Source organism: Anas acuta, chromosome 12, assembly GCF_963932015.1.
Source record: "Anas acuta chromosome 12, bAnaAcu1.1, whole genome shotgun sequence".
NCBI classification, from domain to species: Eukaryota; Metazoa; Chordata; class Aves; order Anseriformes; family Anatidae; genus Anas; species Anas acuta.
Genome location: NC_088990.1, coordinates 20,513,938 through 20,531,033, shown reverse-complemented (window position 1 = coordinate 20,531,033; position 17,096 = coordinate 20,513,938). Strand labels below are relative to the sequence as shown.

General features: G+C 37.2%; 1 protein-coding gene across 4 annotated transcripts in view; it reads right to left on the bottom strand.

Annotated features, from left to right (window-relative positions):
- Positions 1-2,390: 2,390 nt before the first annotated feature.
- Positions 2,391-17,096, bottom strand: part of SECISBP2L (SECIS binding protein 2 like) — a 29,274-nt gene continuing 14,568 nt past the window's right edge. For 3 of the 4 annotated variants that reach the window (XM_068695992.1, XM_068695990.1, XM_068695994.1), the window contains 12 exons: positions 16,873-17,006; positions 16,484-16,615; positions 16,008-16,091; positions 14,870-15,037; positions 14,574-14,715; positions 12,979-13,148; positions 11,603-11,735; positions 10,471-10,633; positions 9,535-9,755; positions 8,644-8,798; positions 7,926-8,145; positions 2,391-6,976 (listed from right to left, as the gene is read on the bottom strand). In XM_068695992.1, the coding sequence (XP_068552093.1) occupies positions 6,303-6,976; positions 7,926-8,145; positions 8,644-8,798; positions 9,535-9,755; positions 10,471-10,633; positions 11,603-11,735; positions 12,979-13,148; positions 14,574-14,715; positions 14,870-15,037; positions 16,008-16,091; positions 16,484-16,615; positions 16,873-17,006 (2,396 nt within the window). In that variant the 3' untranslated portion in view covers positions 2,391-6,302. The remainder of the gene's footprint in view (positions 6,977-7,925; positions 8,146-8,643; positions 8,799-9,534; positions 9,756-10,470; positions 10,634-11,602; positions 11,736-12,978; positions 13,149-14,573; positions 14,716-14,869; positions 15,038-16,007; positions 16,092-16,483; positions 16,616-16,872; positions 17,007-17,096) is intronic. The other variant, XM_068695991.1, reaches the window with a different exon arrangement.

Here is a 17,096-nt window from a genome sequence, read left to right as displayed (position 1 = left end):
TGGTGTCACTGCAGCCTCCAGGGGAAGCCGAGCAAACAGAGCTGCGACACTGATAACTGCAGGAAATGCAGCTTGCTCCAGCCCCCCTGCTCCTGCTTGTCTTTATATAAGAGCAAGTCTGCTATCAGTGTTACATGATTACTAAATTCCTCATTACTCATTTAAGCACTATCCTTGGATAAAAAAGGACATGACAGATAGCTGAGCATTTCAGAGAGCGCCCAGATGGACACCCACACACATCCGCCTCTCAGCCAGTGCTCACCAAACCTCAGCGGAAAACTGCAAGGAACCAGCTATGAGCACACCAGGGTCCTGTTGCTGTTGCCAGAAGGCACGTTCCTGCTCAGGCTTACCTGACTTTGTACTGTTTGCTTAGTCATAAAACACCTGGGAAGGTACAGTCTTCAGTTGCAGTATTACCTTTGTCCAATACTACCAAAAAAATCCCAACCAAAAGCAAAAATCCACAGAATCACAGAATTTCTAGGTTGGAAGAGACCTCAAGATCATCGAGTCCAACCTCTGACCTAACACTAACAGTCCCCACCAAACCATATCCCTAAGCTCTACATCTAAACATCTTTTAAAGACCTCCAGGGATGGTGACTCCACCACCTCCCTGGGCAGCCTGTTCCAGTGCCTAACAACCCTTTCGGTAAAGAAGTTCTTCCTAACATCTAACCCAAAACTCCCCTGGCGCAACTTAAGCCCATTCCCCCTCGTCCTGTCACCAGGCACATGGGAGAACAGACCAACCCCCACCTCGCTACAGCCTCCTTTAAGGTACCTGTAGAGAGCGATAAGGTCGCCCCTGAGCCTCCTTTTCTCCAGGCTGAACAAGCCCAGCTCCCTCAGCCGCTCCTCGTAGGACTTGTTCTCCAGGCCCCTCACCAGCTTCGTCGCCCTTCTCTGGACCCGCTCAAGCACCTCGATGTCCTTGTAGCGAGGGGCCCAAAACTGAACACAGTACTCGAGGTGCGGCCTCACCAGAGCCGAGTACAGGGGGACGATCACCTCCCTAGCCCTGCTGGCCACGCTGCTTCTTATGCAAGCCAGGATGCTGTTGGCCTTCTTGGCCACCTTGGCCATCCAAATATCTCTTAAAACAGTACCTTTCTTCACGGTGATTCTAAAAATCTGAAAGCAAATCTGAAGAGCAGTCTTTGTGGCACTGAGTGCAATTTGAGTGTCTTGGGTCTTTTCTGATGCAGAGTCTTCAGCTCCCAGCATTAAACCTGGTGTCTGAGTTCAGGTCGCTCTGCATGCGTGGGCAGCACTAGTGCTTGCTCCCATGAACTTCAGTGCAGCAGGGCAGGAAAACAATCTTGCATATGACACCGTGTAGCAGTGCAAAATGTAGTTGCCATCTATGGTTCCATTATTGGAACTTCTCAACAGAAGCTGGGAAATTTCCTCAGGAGGGCTACAAATTGTGCAATGCTTTTTCTATGGTAAATGAGAATGGAGAGAAAAAATTCATAAGGCTTTAGGGTAATTAATTGTTACCTTCATAGCACATTACACAGTGCCACCTGATTCTTTTCGTACTTTCCAGAATTTGCATCAGGTTGAGGTGTGTGCAAAACTCAGGCATGAATAGTGATTTTGAGGTAATCTCACCTGCTGCGCTGCCTAAGGCAGATCACAAAAGCATTTTCTGTGGAGACAACTCCAATAGCAGAATTCAAACATGAAGCTAAGGCACAGAAATAGAAAATTCGAAATTACAGGATGAAGCTGCATCCTTTTGAGTTGCTCCAAATATTCTCACCCGTAGGAGTTGCAAAACCAGTTAATGACACTGTTACTAGAGACGCAGAAGCATGAGCAGCTCCAGTGAGTCACTGGGGAACTGGGGGCAAGATGCTCCCAATGCCCTGCTGCTGTTTGCCAAAGGAAATTTAGCACCCAAATATAGCAACAGCAGGAGGTTGACTTCAGCTCTCATACATTAGCAGTATGCACGAAATCCACTCTTTTGGAGGTGCCTGTGGTTATTCGCACTCTTCTGCTCTTAAATAGTTACTTCCAACACGATATGCTGGACCTACTTCAATCCCGGGATGCCTGTACAATGGTAGCATTTCTCTCTCTCACGTGGGTTTATGGTTATGGTACAGGGTGGTGCATGAGTAACAACAAGGAACTGGACTCCCTGCTGCCAAAATCCCCAGCTGATCCCCAGCCCCTCTGCCAGGGACTGCTCCATCAAGGCGACTGCCCAGGCCCGAAGCTCATGGTGTGAGACCCGGGCACAGGGCGCTGCCCTGACCCAGCAGGGACTCACAGGTGGCGCTCTGCTCTCCCCTGTCCTGCCCAGGCCACCTTTGGCAACCCAAACTCAGGATGCAGCAGCAAGGAACAAACATCACTAATAACACCACACATTTCTACAATTGTTTTTATTAGTTATGGAAGAATCCCCCACTAGTATTTACATAGTGCAAAAAAGCTGTTATTACTCCAAAAAGTACGGTAGACAGAACAATCATCCTTCATACAGCAAAAAAGAAATGGAACAAAACCCTTCATATTGTATTTCTTAATAGTTTTTCTACTGCTTTAACCTAAGTATTACCATAAATTTTAAGACATTAAAGATTAAACAGCTTTCCTAATTAGAATCTATTTAAAAGTAAAATACACGAACTATTGATGAACATTTAGAAGGTGGGCTGTGCCAACTGGGTTTCTACTTTCAGTGTTACCATTCACTGGAGTGGAAGTTTTAGGTTAGACACTCTTTTTTTTCCTTACTTGAGGCAGCGTGGGTTGGAAACCCATGTTGTTTGTTTCTATGGCTTGCTTCTGCTGGTTTTTGTTTCACAAACAAGTCGCCATGTCTACTTTTTAAATGGCTAACATTGAACTCAAGAGTTTCACTAGTTGGCACAACTTCACAGAAAATACTTAATGACAGTTTCAGCAAACAGCAGCTTTCCAAACAGTAATACTTTTTACATACGTATTTAAAGTAACATTATTAAAATTTAAGCTTCTGTTAAAGAACTGGACAGAATCACACTGTGTAAGCTCCCACCCACCCCAATGAGTATAAAGACACCTCTTATCTTTACCATACGAATACCAACAAGTGCATCATCGAATGTTTTCTATAATTAATTTTTAAAACACAGGTCAACACCCTCAGTCACTGTTTAGCTCCAATCTTGCAAATACCTGCACACAACTGAGGCAGAAAAATAGGCCACTGTCCTTGGCCAGTGGAAGTAATGCTGTCAAGCATGTGTTAGCAGGATCAGGTCCTTAACCTTAGTCATTTTTACTTGGTCCAACTAAGGACAAAGTTCTTCAGAATTCTTCCCTTTTACATATTTGCAATCCATATTTTATTATTTTTACAGAGATACTTAAAGTATTTATATAAATAGGTTGTATACATAGCCACCTCTATCAGCTTTAAAGATCCCTACCCCTACCACAGATACATTATTTTTGATTTTACCAGATAAATTAAGTGGTGAAATCATTTCTACAAAGAATGTCTTAAGAAAAGTAGATTCATTTTCTGAATAATCATTTGCACAACAAAAATATCTATACACCTATAACTACAGAAACATCTTTTCTTGGGAACCATAACAACCTGTATAACAAACTGCATACTTTTATACTGAAATAGAAATTCAGCTAAAAAAAAAACAAAAAACAAAACCACATGGTATTGTAAAACATTTGTATGCTTTTTTTTTTTTTTTTTTAATTCAGGTGATATTAAAATTCAAAATTACCACAGTGAGATACTCTTCTCAAGTGCTTTAAGTGGTAAGGAACTTCCCTAAATTTAGATGCAAATGGATCTTTAGATGCAAATGGGAATTGCAATTTCATTCTCACAGTTATTGCTCATTCCCAGCTTATCAAAAAAGGAAGCACTAAAAACAGTTTCCGTAACTCGTTTTCAGTTTGCTCCTCTAAGGGTGATCTGCCACATTTTTAAAAAAAGAGATTAGTTCCTCATTTGCTGGCAAACAGAGACATTAGAAGTGCTGTATCATCTTCAAGAACTCTATTAAACCTGTAGCAAAATTGCAGGCAGTTAAGTAATGGGCTGAATATTACAAGTTTTTGTTTTTTTTTATAAATGTCAAAAAACCTTAAAATGACAGTCCAAGTTCAGAAAAGACATACAAAAAGATGCGTCTGATGCTAATACTTCAAGATCAAAAGTTATTTGAATCACTGGCACTGAAAAAGCAAATGGAAAAGTTACAAACTTTTTTTTTTTTAACGTTCTGGTAAAGTTTTGCCCTCAGTGTATACACTGATCTCAGTGAATGTTGAGACATGCTTACACATCCAAGGGCAAGTTTTGCTTGTCAGCAGTTCAAACACCTATCATTTCCTAAAGCAAAAACTGTTTCCAAACACACAGACAGTAGAAGTCTGCCATATCTATACAGTAAAAGGTTTAACATTCAGGAGGCATCAATCCTTAGTCTTTGTTTTCCTACAAAACGCCTGTTCTAATATCTAGGAAGAGTACATTAAGGAAGTAAGAATGTGACAGGACAGCCAGTTGTCCTAGCAGCTCTCTACACTGCTTATCTACATAACCCTTGCTATGCCTGTATCTATCAAAACACTATTTACATAACACACACAGTTTCTATTATTCTCATTAGCATCCAAAAAACCCAGGGCTAGATGATTTCTAAACCTGGAGTCTTATTTCCCCAGTGCAACCTAAAATGCCAGCATTGCTAATACTATAAGCGCTGGTCCCATGTTAATAAGTGTGGACTACATATCTAACTAAGCTATCAATTTCTTGTGTTTTTCTTTCAGCCAACCCAAATGAATTTAATATTTTGATACAAGTGATCAAGAGAAATGAAGTGGAATTAAAACAAACATATGTTTGCTATAAAAGTGTATTTGTGTGTTACTCTTTGGCTACTCTTGTAGTGAAGCTCCTGCTGCTGGCAGTTTCAGTATATCTCTCATCAATATAAGACAAGGATGGAAAACAGATTCCTTGCATGCGAGGTTTAAACATACACTCAATCTTCAATCTGAAATCAATTAACCACCAGTTAACAGATTTCACTTCATATTCAAAATAAAATTAAGGAACGGTTCTGTAGCAACATGTATGTTTCAAGGGCGTGGGGGTCATTCCTTTTACCTCAGGACCACTGCAATACCTCCCCGAATTACAGGGCACTTCTCCCTTTCCTGGGCAAACTACTTCCTTTTCTACTCTAGAGGTCAACTCCTAAGGCTGCTACAACTGAGAACAGACAAAAAGAGGTCACAGTTTGAATACAAATTGTTAAGATCCATCTTGAACTCAACAAGAAAGTGACCAGGACCAAAGCATGCCGATGAACTTACCAAGAAATTGAGCCACTGTGTCATTTGCACTTGCTGTTAAAATAATTACTCTTCCTTTTTGCAATGTTATAAATTACAATATGCAAAAAACAGCATTCCTGAGGTAAGCAACAGGAGAAAAAGGAAGTCATCAGTTTGCTAAAAGCCCTGGGTAGGGATTATGGTTAATGATTCACTTAGTGTGGTTTGGCAGGCAGCAACTGTGGTGAGCATGGGGAATTTGTTTTCTTTTCCTGCTTTTATGTAATATTTCCACTCTGTAAACAGACTAATAACAATAATAAATACATTATACCCCTGTAGTTTAAAGTTTCTGGAATAAAAAGTTGGTATAGCTTATTGTAACAACTGCAACCATCTCAACTATCAGCGGCTTTAAAAAGCTGCATCTATCTTAGCATAAGAACCACGTACAGATTTCTCTATTTACTCTTCATGAAGACTGCAAACAAGGTTTTCCAGCTTTTTCTTTTTTTAATGAAGATAACCAAAACCTTACTTCTATTTCTAGACAGAACTAGAATAATCACAGCCAAATACACTGACATGCCTGGCATAACACCAATGTGAAGCGCTGGTAACTTGTCAGTCTTAAAACGTATCTTATCTGTTTGAAAATCAGCTAAGTGGTCACATCATAAAATAATTTTGCTTAAAACTGGTCAGTTATAAAGTGTTTCCTTTTGCAAAAGATTTAATGAATACTCACTGACAGATTTTCCACAGAGTTTCTATTCTGGGAAATAGATACTGATTAAAAGCTAAGCTAGTTTTTAAATCAACCAAGTAATGGACAGCTACAAAAATATTGTAAATTAAATACACATTAAATGTTTAACAGTGCAAAACGTTGAGATGAAGCATATGAAATAATGGCTGCAACTTTTATAACAGTTAGTTTTAGTATAATTTCTAAAAAGTTCCTGAGTTCCTGCTGATTTCTATGGCATGTAGATGGAATCTGTGTGATCTTTATTCAAAGAAGTGCAGATAGTGGGCTTATGTTGAGTGTTACTTGCATGCTTGTCATTTGTCCATTCCTCACCATCAACGACTGGATCAACCTGCTCAGAAATCTCTATTTCTTCCTCCTCACTTTGTTCTGCATTGTCTTCTTCGGCACCACTAAGGGTCTTGCCAAGCTGAAGGGTCTCCATAGTTCTCTGGGTCTCTGAAACCCAGGATTCAATTCTGCTGTTAAGCTGAACCTCAACAGAAATTGGTTCATGGGCATAATCCTCATCATCTTCCTCATCTTCCTCATCCTCCTCTTCTAGCATTCCTGGCACAAGAGTACTAGTGGTACTGGTCATAGAGGAATTCAAAAGATCTTGGCAGCTGCCATCTAGTGATCCTGTCTCTGTACTCTGCTGTGAGGCCTGTTCCAGATTGTCATCTGGTTTCACCTCCTCCTTCTCACCTGGTATGGATTTTCCGTGATTTGTTGCTGAGGTAGTGCTGGATGTAGCCAGTGGTGGTTGTTTATTAAGGGTAGATTTTTCAGTTTGACCATTACCTGCTTTTTCTGGTACTGCAGCCTTGGATGAGGATTCTCTCTCATTTTCAGAGGTTTCTAACCCATCGGATGTTTCTACCATATTTCTCCAGTTTGTTTCTACAAGTTTCAAAAGAGATTTAGGTAGGAAACAGATTAGTTCTTTCTGTATAAAAATATTTCTCCTCAACATCCCTCAATTATTAAAACAGAAGTTGAAGGTAATCACTTTAATATTACACTTGCTATAACAATTTGAACTAGATAATGGGGGAAGAAGAGGAAGGGAGAGAGAGAAAAAGAAAAGCTGTTTTGTTAATAGATTTTAAGACACATCATTAAGTTGAAAGTTCATGCACTTAGCTTTCTACATACACTGTGGAAGCACTAAATATAACTGAGTATAATCAAAGAGGTAAGACAAAATATTTTAAGCTCAAGTATAAATTAAAAACAGACTGCCACAATCTTAAGTCATCTGTTTAATGATTTCTCAGAAAACACTTAAGTGAAGTAATCTTAAGACACCACAAAAGAATTAAAACAAGACAGTTTCTTGCAAACCAAAAAGGATACTAATAAAGAAGTTTCTGACTTCAAATAAACATTCTCCATTTTCTCCCCGTCAACTGCACCTATGTTAAATAATCCGTCTATTGCTCACAATATATTCATTCATTATCTCATATTTCAAAAGTTAAGCTATACATCCTCTCTTCAGAGATCTCAGTAATTTAGTTCATAACCTGTCATTTTCAGCCTCAATCACAATCAATTCTGTGTTCGAAGAGTCTTGTTACCATACATTTCTGTGTTAGTTCAATAAATCTGGAAAATCCACCTCCACTAATGCAAGTAAGCTAACTGTAACACTTATGAAGTGTAGAACTCCAAATTATGGTTTTCTGTATAGTTCAGGAAAAATTACTTCTAAAACTAGCCAATTCTGTATTACTCCCAAAAGCTGTAGAAGACTAAGGAAGCTAAATATTTTTAGCTGCATTTTTCAGTAAGTAGCATTTGGAAAGCTCCAGCTTCTGATTATAAAATTAATTTTTTAAACACTTACCATATTCTTTCTCATTCACTTCAGATATGGGTTCAGAAATAACACTACAGAACGAGATAGCACTTGCTGCAGAGGGATTACGAGAATGACCCATGTGATGGGGCGCCTTCTTGACATTCTTCAAAGCTTCTTCTGCCTGTTCCTGTTCCATTGCAGCAACCATATCTCTGTATGCTTTTCGGGCCTCTTCAGTCAGCGATACCAGCTTATTAAATAGATCCTAAGTATGAATACAGATTTATTTTGTTTTAAATAATCAGTAGTTCTTATTGATAATTTTCACTTTAAATTACTTCTTTTAATCAATAGTATACCACGTAATGAATTTTAAGCCTACTAACACCAAATACCTTTACTTCAACCAAAAACTAACTCTGCTCTGTATTACATGTAAATAAATGCCACTCCACATATACACAACTCTAAAATGTGCTTACTTTAAAACACATTGTTTTCCTTACAATTTTAAGCCTACTAGAAAATTTCGGATGGCTTTTCAAGTCTATGAAAGCTACAGAAATGTCACGACCAACATTTCAACACATAAGCCTCTCAGTTACATAAAAAATACTGAATTTCAAAGAATAGATCAGGGATCAGGGCTGGGCCATTATCAAATGGGTAGTAGCTTGATGTGCTGCTCTCCATGTCAAAGTAACTCTTACCTACAAGGAACATACATTGTTTACTTCACTCATACATTAAGTGAATTACTCACCTCAGCACCTGAGTAGTTGAAGATACCCACTACACTAACAGGAACCAGCTTGTTCACACAACGGCCGAGAGCTTTACGTCCAAGAGCAAAGACAAAAGGAATTTCCTGTTCCCGTGCCATGGCTATTACGTTATACAGAGCTTCATCCAATCCACCTTGAAGACATTAAATTTTTAATGGATACCTAGTCAAAGCCATAATATGGTGAGACATTCTGTACCCCAACTTTACCCCAACTTTAATTGTAACTAGTCAGCAAAATCTCAATACACACAAATCACCAGCTACTATGTATCACAGGATAACGGACTATAAATTATGAGTATAGCACATGAGTATATATCAAGGCACTTCTGTTCAGTGATATTCGATATTCTCTTAGTATATATTCTCTGTTAGTCCTGCAAACACTTTTTTTTCCCCACTCTTTTGTTCTTCCATTGAATAGATCTTTACTCTTTTGATATCTCAGGAAGAGTCTCTCTGCATTTCTGGCAGAGGCAAAATGTGTTGTTTGGCTAACTGACATTTCCACATGAGGAATCCTCCTTAAGAGCACCCAGAACTTAGGACTTCAGGTATATTACAGACATAACGTAATAAAATCAAAGTCTACAGTATCTATCATTCTTTATATTATATTTATATTTTTATATTCTTTATTATTATCTGTTATTGTTCAGCTATTTGTTCCTCATGAACCAGTTTCTTCCAGAATGGAAGATGAAAAGAATTAAATAAGTAGAGACTGACAATTGTACAATGGATCCATGAAGTGTTACATCCTGCATAAAAATGCTGTTAACCTTGCTATTTAGTGCTACGCAGTCATACACACACAAAAAGAAAGGAATGAAATTAAGCCCATCACTTGCTTTTTATTAATTATACCTTTTGACTGGATTTTTTCACAGTTGGGAGATATAATTACACACTTTATCTTGTTTAGCTTCATATGCTTAGTAACTTCACGCAGTCCCATAACCAGTCTTCTCCTTGCTTTAGCTCTCATGGGATCTTTTTGATAAATCCGTTCTTGAAAGCTGACAAGCTCTTGCAATAACAGAGTCACACATTCATCTATTTCTTTACTCAGAACTTGGTTACAGTACCTGTTGTAAATTCAAAGAAACAAGTATTAGCATAGCACACACTCAACTGTTTCCACTGAGCCTCTCTTTAACCAAAAAGATGTTATTTTTTATCATAAGTTTTATGGAATTAAAGTTATTTGAAGTGGTTAAAAGGGAGTTAGAAATCAGACTGTATAAGCAAAGTTTAAAAAAATTTTTGACATTTCCAGTAATATCTGTTACCTCACAAAGTCAGACAAATGGAGTATTAAGAAATGCACAGAAATATTCCAGCAAGTGCCGAAATAAACAGTTCTTTTCCTTAATTTGATACTCTTAAAAATAAAGAATATTAAATTAACGTACTAAGAGTAAATACTACACTACTTTCAGCATTCTTACGTATTCCACCTCTTTCCCATCCACAAAGTAGACTGTACTCCTTTAAATAAAAATCTTCTACAGAGTATTTTAAACTAGCTTACTTGCATTGCAGCAAATGAAGAAAATCTAAAGTGTGCATATACATACACAATATATATACACCCGTGTGTGCACACACCTGACATATATATATGTAGCCATCAATCTGTAGGACAATAAGTAATAAGAAAATACTTACACATACTTGTATTGACGAAAGGCTAGTTTATGCTTATTCAACTCCTAAAACTATTAAACCTATCCATGCTTAAAAAATTAGGGGGACTGAAGTGCAGAACTTGAATTTAAATTAACAATGCAAGACTCTTACTCTCTGAATCTCTTGCTGTGAATTTTGGTTATTGCAGAAGATGCCATTGGACTACCTATTCCAGAACTAGCAGGTGAGCCTTGTGACACCGGGGTCATACAGTAGGGAGAATTCTGACTTGCTGGTGAAAGTGAAGCATCACTAGGCATACTTAATCCAGTTTCTGAAAAACAGTTTTGAAACATTATAAAGTGTAAGGACATTTTCACATAGAAGAAAGAAAACTGCAATTCCTATGCACCTTTCTCACTTATGCCAAATTACATTTGAAAAACACTAAACAGTATTCTTCTCTGGATGGCTAATTCAAAGGCAGAAAGCAAAATAAGCACATAGCAGATGCTTTGCATGGGTCAGGTAACCAAGCAATATTTGAGCATTCATAATCAAACATCTAATGCCAAGTTTAAGGAATACAACAAAATAGAAAACCTACCTAAATGCTACAACTTCTTTCAAGAACTCTTTACTATATGATGTTTAACTACTTTATTCATAGAGTATTTAAGATTTTCACACTTATCTTTAATCAGGTGAAGTCAAGAAGATCAAGCAGAAGAAAAGTTCTGAAGCAGGACATCTGGACACTTGTTAGACAACCTGCTTCCCTCCCTCCCTCAATCAAGAACATGGAAAATTCTTTGGAACTTCCCAGTTGCTCACGGCTGTTTGCTGCAAACTGACAATCCAGACACTACAGTTTATTGACAAAGTGTTCAGCAAACTGGAAACCCCCTTTGACAGTTTAACTTTTCTAGAAAAGTTTCAGTTTGCAAAAATTAACACACACTGTGACCAATGTGGCATAGCTGAAAAAAAGTTTTATTTATTTATTTTGATAAATGGACAAAAAGTTATCAACGCTGAGAGATTTCAAGTAACCACTCAAGAGAAATTTATTAAAAGGCTATATGGAGATTATCAACCTAGAACACATACTGCACTGAGGCTTCCACAAATGAGGGACAGACAAGTCATTTTAAAAAAAGGATTCTATTTTCTAGTATTTCATGATGTTAAGAAAAATTGCAAGATAACACCAGTAGACTGTATTGTATGAAAGAGAGACAAAATAAGTAGGTTAGTAGAACTGGGGTAGAGTGGGCAAGGGGAAAAGAAGAGAGAGACTGACCTTCTTGAGAGGCCAACTCCTGAGACTGATCGGTAGTCAAACTTATATGAACCTCTTTCTGTTCATCAGATCCCAAAAGACTGTGGTCTACTGACAAACGGCCTTTCTTCTCTTCTCTTTCTTTCAAAATAATCTAGGAACAAAACCAGCAGCTATTAACATTAAAAATAAACAGGATACCTTTACAGAAAAAGGCTCATTTGATTAAACAAAACAAAATCAACTAATTAAAAACCTTCCTACTCATAGTGGTATAAAGAAAGCTGAAGTCATCTATGTTTCCTCACTGACCACAAACAGTACTTCAATCTAGCATTTTACAGATGGTATATTCCACACTCCTGTACTTCCACATCAACAGTACTTCCAACAGTTTTAAATATTAAGCACTTTTACAGTTTCTTTCTGGTACACAATACTTACTCATTAAGAATTCCTCATTTCCATTTCTGCAAAAAGATTCTTATGCAAGAATATTAGTTGTCTTCATGAAGACAACATATGAAATACAAACAAAACCATTTCTTTTGCATCGAAAAAGCACAAAGAAGCAGCTGTGGGTGTACTGCCATTAGTATAAATGATAAAGACCTTAAGAGAGGTGTCCTTTTTTCCACAGGAAGCTGTGGATTTCTATCTCATGTAAATCCCAGATAAGATGGGGGGGGGGGGGGGGGGGGGAAGAGGGAAGTTACCAGTGAGAGGAAAAAAGGCAACTTAGCCTCAGTCAACCTTTGCACGTACACAGCTTTACCAGATTCCAACTGCCCACCTCATCAGGTAGGCAAATCTTGATTAAGATCTGTGGTGTATTAGCACCAGTAGCTACCACTTCTTTAATGCTTACCCACTGTCTCTTTGGTTTTTTTTAGGGGTATCTTTTCTGTTTTACCTTCTGATTTCAGAACATATTGTATTATCTGTGTACAAACCTATTTAATATATACACATATATATATACATATACAAACAATTAGTTCTAAATTCACTCAAAACCTATGTGTTTGCTTCAAGTTATACAACCATTTCTAAAAAAAGGTATGGAAATCTAGCATACTACTTTGCATTACAAACTAGAATTCAGCAACATGGAAAGAAATACACAAACTTCTCCATATATTCTAGTGCTTACAGTTAAAATATCCTCAAAACTCCTATTAAGATAAATTTATACACCCCCAACTAGTTACAAAAGTAGAAATGTTATGCATGTTACATGTCTGTATCAAAAGGACAGGACATCAGCATAATAAGAACTAGAGGTAGAAGCTCATGAATCCTTCCTCAAGGAATAGTGACCATGAGTTTATGGTAAGAAAATTTTTATTTTTGAAGTATGAGTGCAGATCAGAACAACCTACAGTTGATGCATTTACCTTTTTAAGTGCAGTAGGGCGTTTCAGTTTTGAAATCTCTCTTTCTTTTCCTCTTTTCACTTTTGGAGCAGTTGAATCCAAAGGATTAAGGCAACCCATAGATGGCTGTCCCTTTGTTAAAGATTTTCTGCTGGCAGATTCTTTGGTATGAAAGGGAGCAGCACTGCCAACTAAATACAAGAAAGATAATAGTTTCACTAAAAGACATGTCAGCTTTATTTCAACATTACTTTCAGAATTTCCACTGGTGAGTTCTCAAAGTGCATTTTCCTTCCTTGGAAAAAAAAGCAGTTCATAATGACAGGAAAATTACATCATCAGATATTGTCAATTCCAGATGGTTTTAAGCTTTCTTCAGTTTAGCCTCATGCTTTAGGAAGCTACAGATTCCAGGAAAATAATTACTTTACAACACTTAAAATGGATCTCTCAAATGACTACACATAACATTATTAGTAAGATCATAATAGTAAGATACAATGCAAATATTTATCCTTTTTCCCCCCTGAAAAAGACTTGGTTAGTCAAAGGAGAGAACAGATGAGAGTACAGCATGTAGTTAAGTATCTTCTGTGAGAAACAGAATAAAATAAATAGTCTGAAATGAAAATGCCAACTGTTCTTTGCTGAGCTTTGTTTGATATAACCTTGCCAACTTTAATTAATGTTTGAACACAGATGAAACTCAAAGCAGGTAAATGAAGTAAACATGGTAACTATGTGCATAACAATGGACTCTAGGCTACATACTACTGCTCAGGAATGAGATTCAGGGGGTTATGATAGATAACTATGAAAGTATCTGTTCTGTACTCAGCAGCAAACATAAAAAAATAATTTAGCATTAGGTGTTGATAAAGAAATAAGGAATAAGTGTAATTAAGCTGGTGCATACATTTGTGATAGAACTATAACTTAGTATTTTGTGTACATGTGACCTCCTACATTTCCAAGTAGATACTGTAGAACTACAAACAGATACAGAGAGGGCAATAAGGATGATCAGAAAGACCAGCTTCCACACACTAAATAAAGAGACTAGGACACTAGTGAGAACACTAGTGAGACTAGTCAGAACTCACTACTGTTGGACTTTATGGACAGTAAAAGCATGCAACAGAAGTGACAGATAGCTTCGGAAGCAAATTTGGTTTGAGAAAACCTTGGGTCAGGAGGCACTGAACTACAATCAGTAGAGGTTTGAAGAATATCCTGGAGAGGTATCCCTCTGTATCATAGTCACAGGTATCTTTTCTAAGCTGCTTTCGAGGAGAATTAGGTAATATTCTGTAATAATACACTTATTTTCACACATTCAACACTGAATCACTCTTAAGACAAATGCTGCATTTCACTAAGTGTTTATCTTCAGTTCTAATATGGACTTCCACTATTATATACTGCAGCTCAAAGGAAGTTAGCACAAGTGAATTTTTGGAGAAATAAACGCATCAAGTAGATCTTCCTAGGTTTTTGTTATGTTTATATTCCAAAATAAGAAAAAGGAAAAAGCACGCTTAAGATGCTCAGAACAATGACATTTCACACTTATATTGTCACAAAATACATTTTGTGATAGTCAAGATGAGAAGTACCTGTGTATGAAAGAGGCCTGGTGTTGGTGATCTGACGAGCTTTCATTGCTTGCTGCTGCTTTTCAAGAGCTGCTAACATGTCCCCCAAATCTAACTGAACAGGGGTCTTACTCTTCTTTCCAGCTGCTTTTGATAAAGCCTCCTATAAGATGAACGTCACATACGGATAAATACAGAGAAATAGTGCCTGCAGAACAGTCTTTGAAAGAGATTCTTGCTTTTACAGAATAGAAAGGAGTAGCTACTATAAGATATTCTACTTTACCAATCTCTGGTGGGTGGGGGTAGGGGCACACCTGAAGTTTTTTCTGTTCCATGCTTATCTCTGAATACTCTTGAGCTGTTGCAAGTGCTGCTGCCAAGGCCTTCTTCTTCTGACTTTTTGCACGCTTTGGTACGGAAGTTGTAATGGGAATTGGAGTTTGGACTATATTGATTGGAGAATTCTCTGGTAAGTCATCCAACTAGGATTTTAAACAGCACAAAAGACACCATTAAAGACCTTTCTTTTGAGACTACAGGAAGCATGATGCTGATGAGGTCAAACGAACCATTGTTTTGGTCAGCAGTATGATAACCCAATAATTAAACCCAACTAGATGACCCAGTAAACTCATAGAACAAGTTCTGTGTCTTTCATTTTTGTAAGAAAAACATTATTCTATTTGTCTCCAATTATGTCAGAGGGTTTTCCAGTCTGATTGCTAAATAAGGGAAATTTTTTGCCCCTCAGAAGATTTCATGTAGGACTTGATTTTCGTGGAGATCAGCCCAATAGATTAAATAGTTTACATGTACGATTCTACAACAAAACATTTAAGTAAATCACGTAAAAGAGCATCTTCACAACACTTATTTCTAGAGTCTAGATGCAGATATGCTTAGCTCATTGTCCTTTCAGGATAAATTAGGACAACTGTAGTTATTTTGGAGAATTGAAACTGTTAACTATGCATTTGCAGATTTAACAATTCTGCATCAAAGCTTCAGTCTGAATGCAGGTCCTTGTGAGTCAGAAAGAATAACCAGGATGTGATCTATTAGCCCGAAGACAGATAGATAAAGCTCCGAATAAGTTTTAATATCAGAAATCCGTCTGTATCTACTGTTCATCCAAAATTCAGCATGCAACTTCAAAAAGCACAAAATTCATAAGAAACTATTCGTGAAATGAAGAAGTGTTCATATCTCTTACAGTCTCTCCCATTAACAGACTCATTAGAAGCCAACAGCAGTCTTTTTAAAATGTTTTCTCTGCACCATTTAATTGGCATTTCTTTAACATCTAAAACCAGTAATGCAAATACCCTAAGAACATCATAATGTCCACATCATAAATATTGTGATATGACTTCATAAAAAGACAAATTTACGTTATCTCAAAATAACTTCCCTTAATTTAAATATATTTTGCAAAACAAAAGAGTTACTTACCACTTTGGGTGAAATCTTTTGTTGGATGTTACTACTTTTGCTGCTACTATTGTCACTATTTAGCTCTGGGAATTCATCCTCATCCTAAACAGTAGAAAAAATTAAGAATGAAGAGCACGGAACCAGAATTCACATGAAAAGCATTAACTAAAACAGCTGGAAGTACAAGGATGGATTTAATCCTAAAGTTCCACAAACTAGAAGAGCTTAATAGTGGCACAAACAGAAAGCGACAGGAAAAAAAAGTTAAAATAGTGTATCTGTATCTGCATAACCTATTTAAAAAAAAAGAAAAAAAGATTTTACTAACACTTAAATTAAAGAAATTCAGCTATATTAAGAAAATAAAAAAATATCAGAGAACGGTATTTTTTTATCTGCAGGAAAACAGAAGTTTTTCACCTTCTCCCTGTTCATAAAATCACTTATTCCACAATTATTTCACTAATGCATAAACAGTTTTCAAACAACATTACCTCAAAATACAGAGGTTCAGGGCTCTGTTCTGTTCTACTCGACTGACTTGGAGTCAGAGGCTTTTCATGTCGTTTTTGCAAATTCTGCCTTCTTTCTGAAGATGTGCTGTGGCCTCTGCACCTGAAACCAGACTAAAAAAATAACAAATATGGTCAGCATTCTGCAATTTTGATTTTTCAAGGTGTGCGCACACATAAGACATCCATGTCCATTAAATACAAACTAAGAAGGAACAAGTTGTATGTAATTAGATTTAATAAGCAGTTTGTTTTTTTAATGCAAAAACTATTCAACAGATAATACCTACTCCATTTCAAATTCCTTATTTTCATGTGTTACATGAAACATAACAAAAAAATTCTTCAGTTTAGAACCATTAACAACATACCTGTGAACTATTTCTTTGCTCAGCTTGTCTTCCACCTCTAGAAAACGTCTGAGTTTTTTCAGCCCAAGGTTTTTTTTGAGTTGCCTGGGAATTTACATTAGTCCAACTTACACCAGCTGAAAGGGAAGCATCAGCTATGACAAATGAATCAGTGTGACAGAATGCATCAGTGACATACATACCACCAGAGGTAGAAACTCAAGTTTGATACAAACACAGTTCTC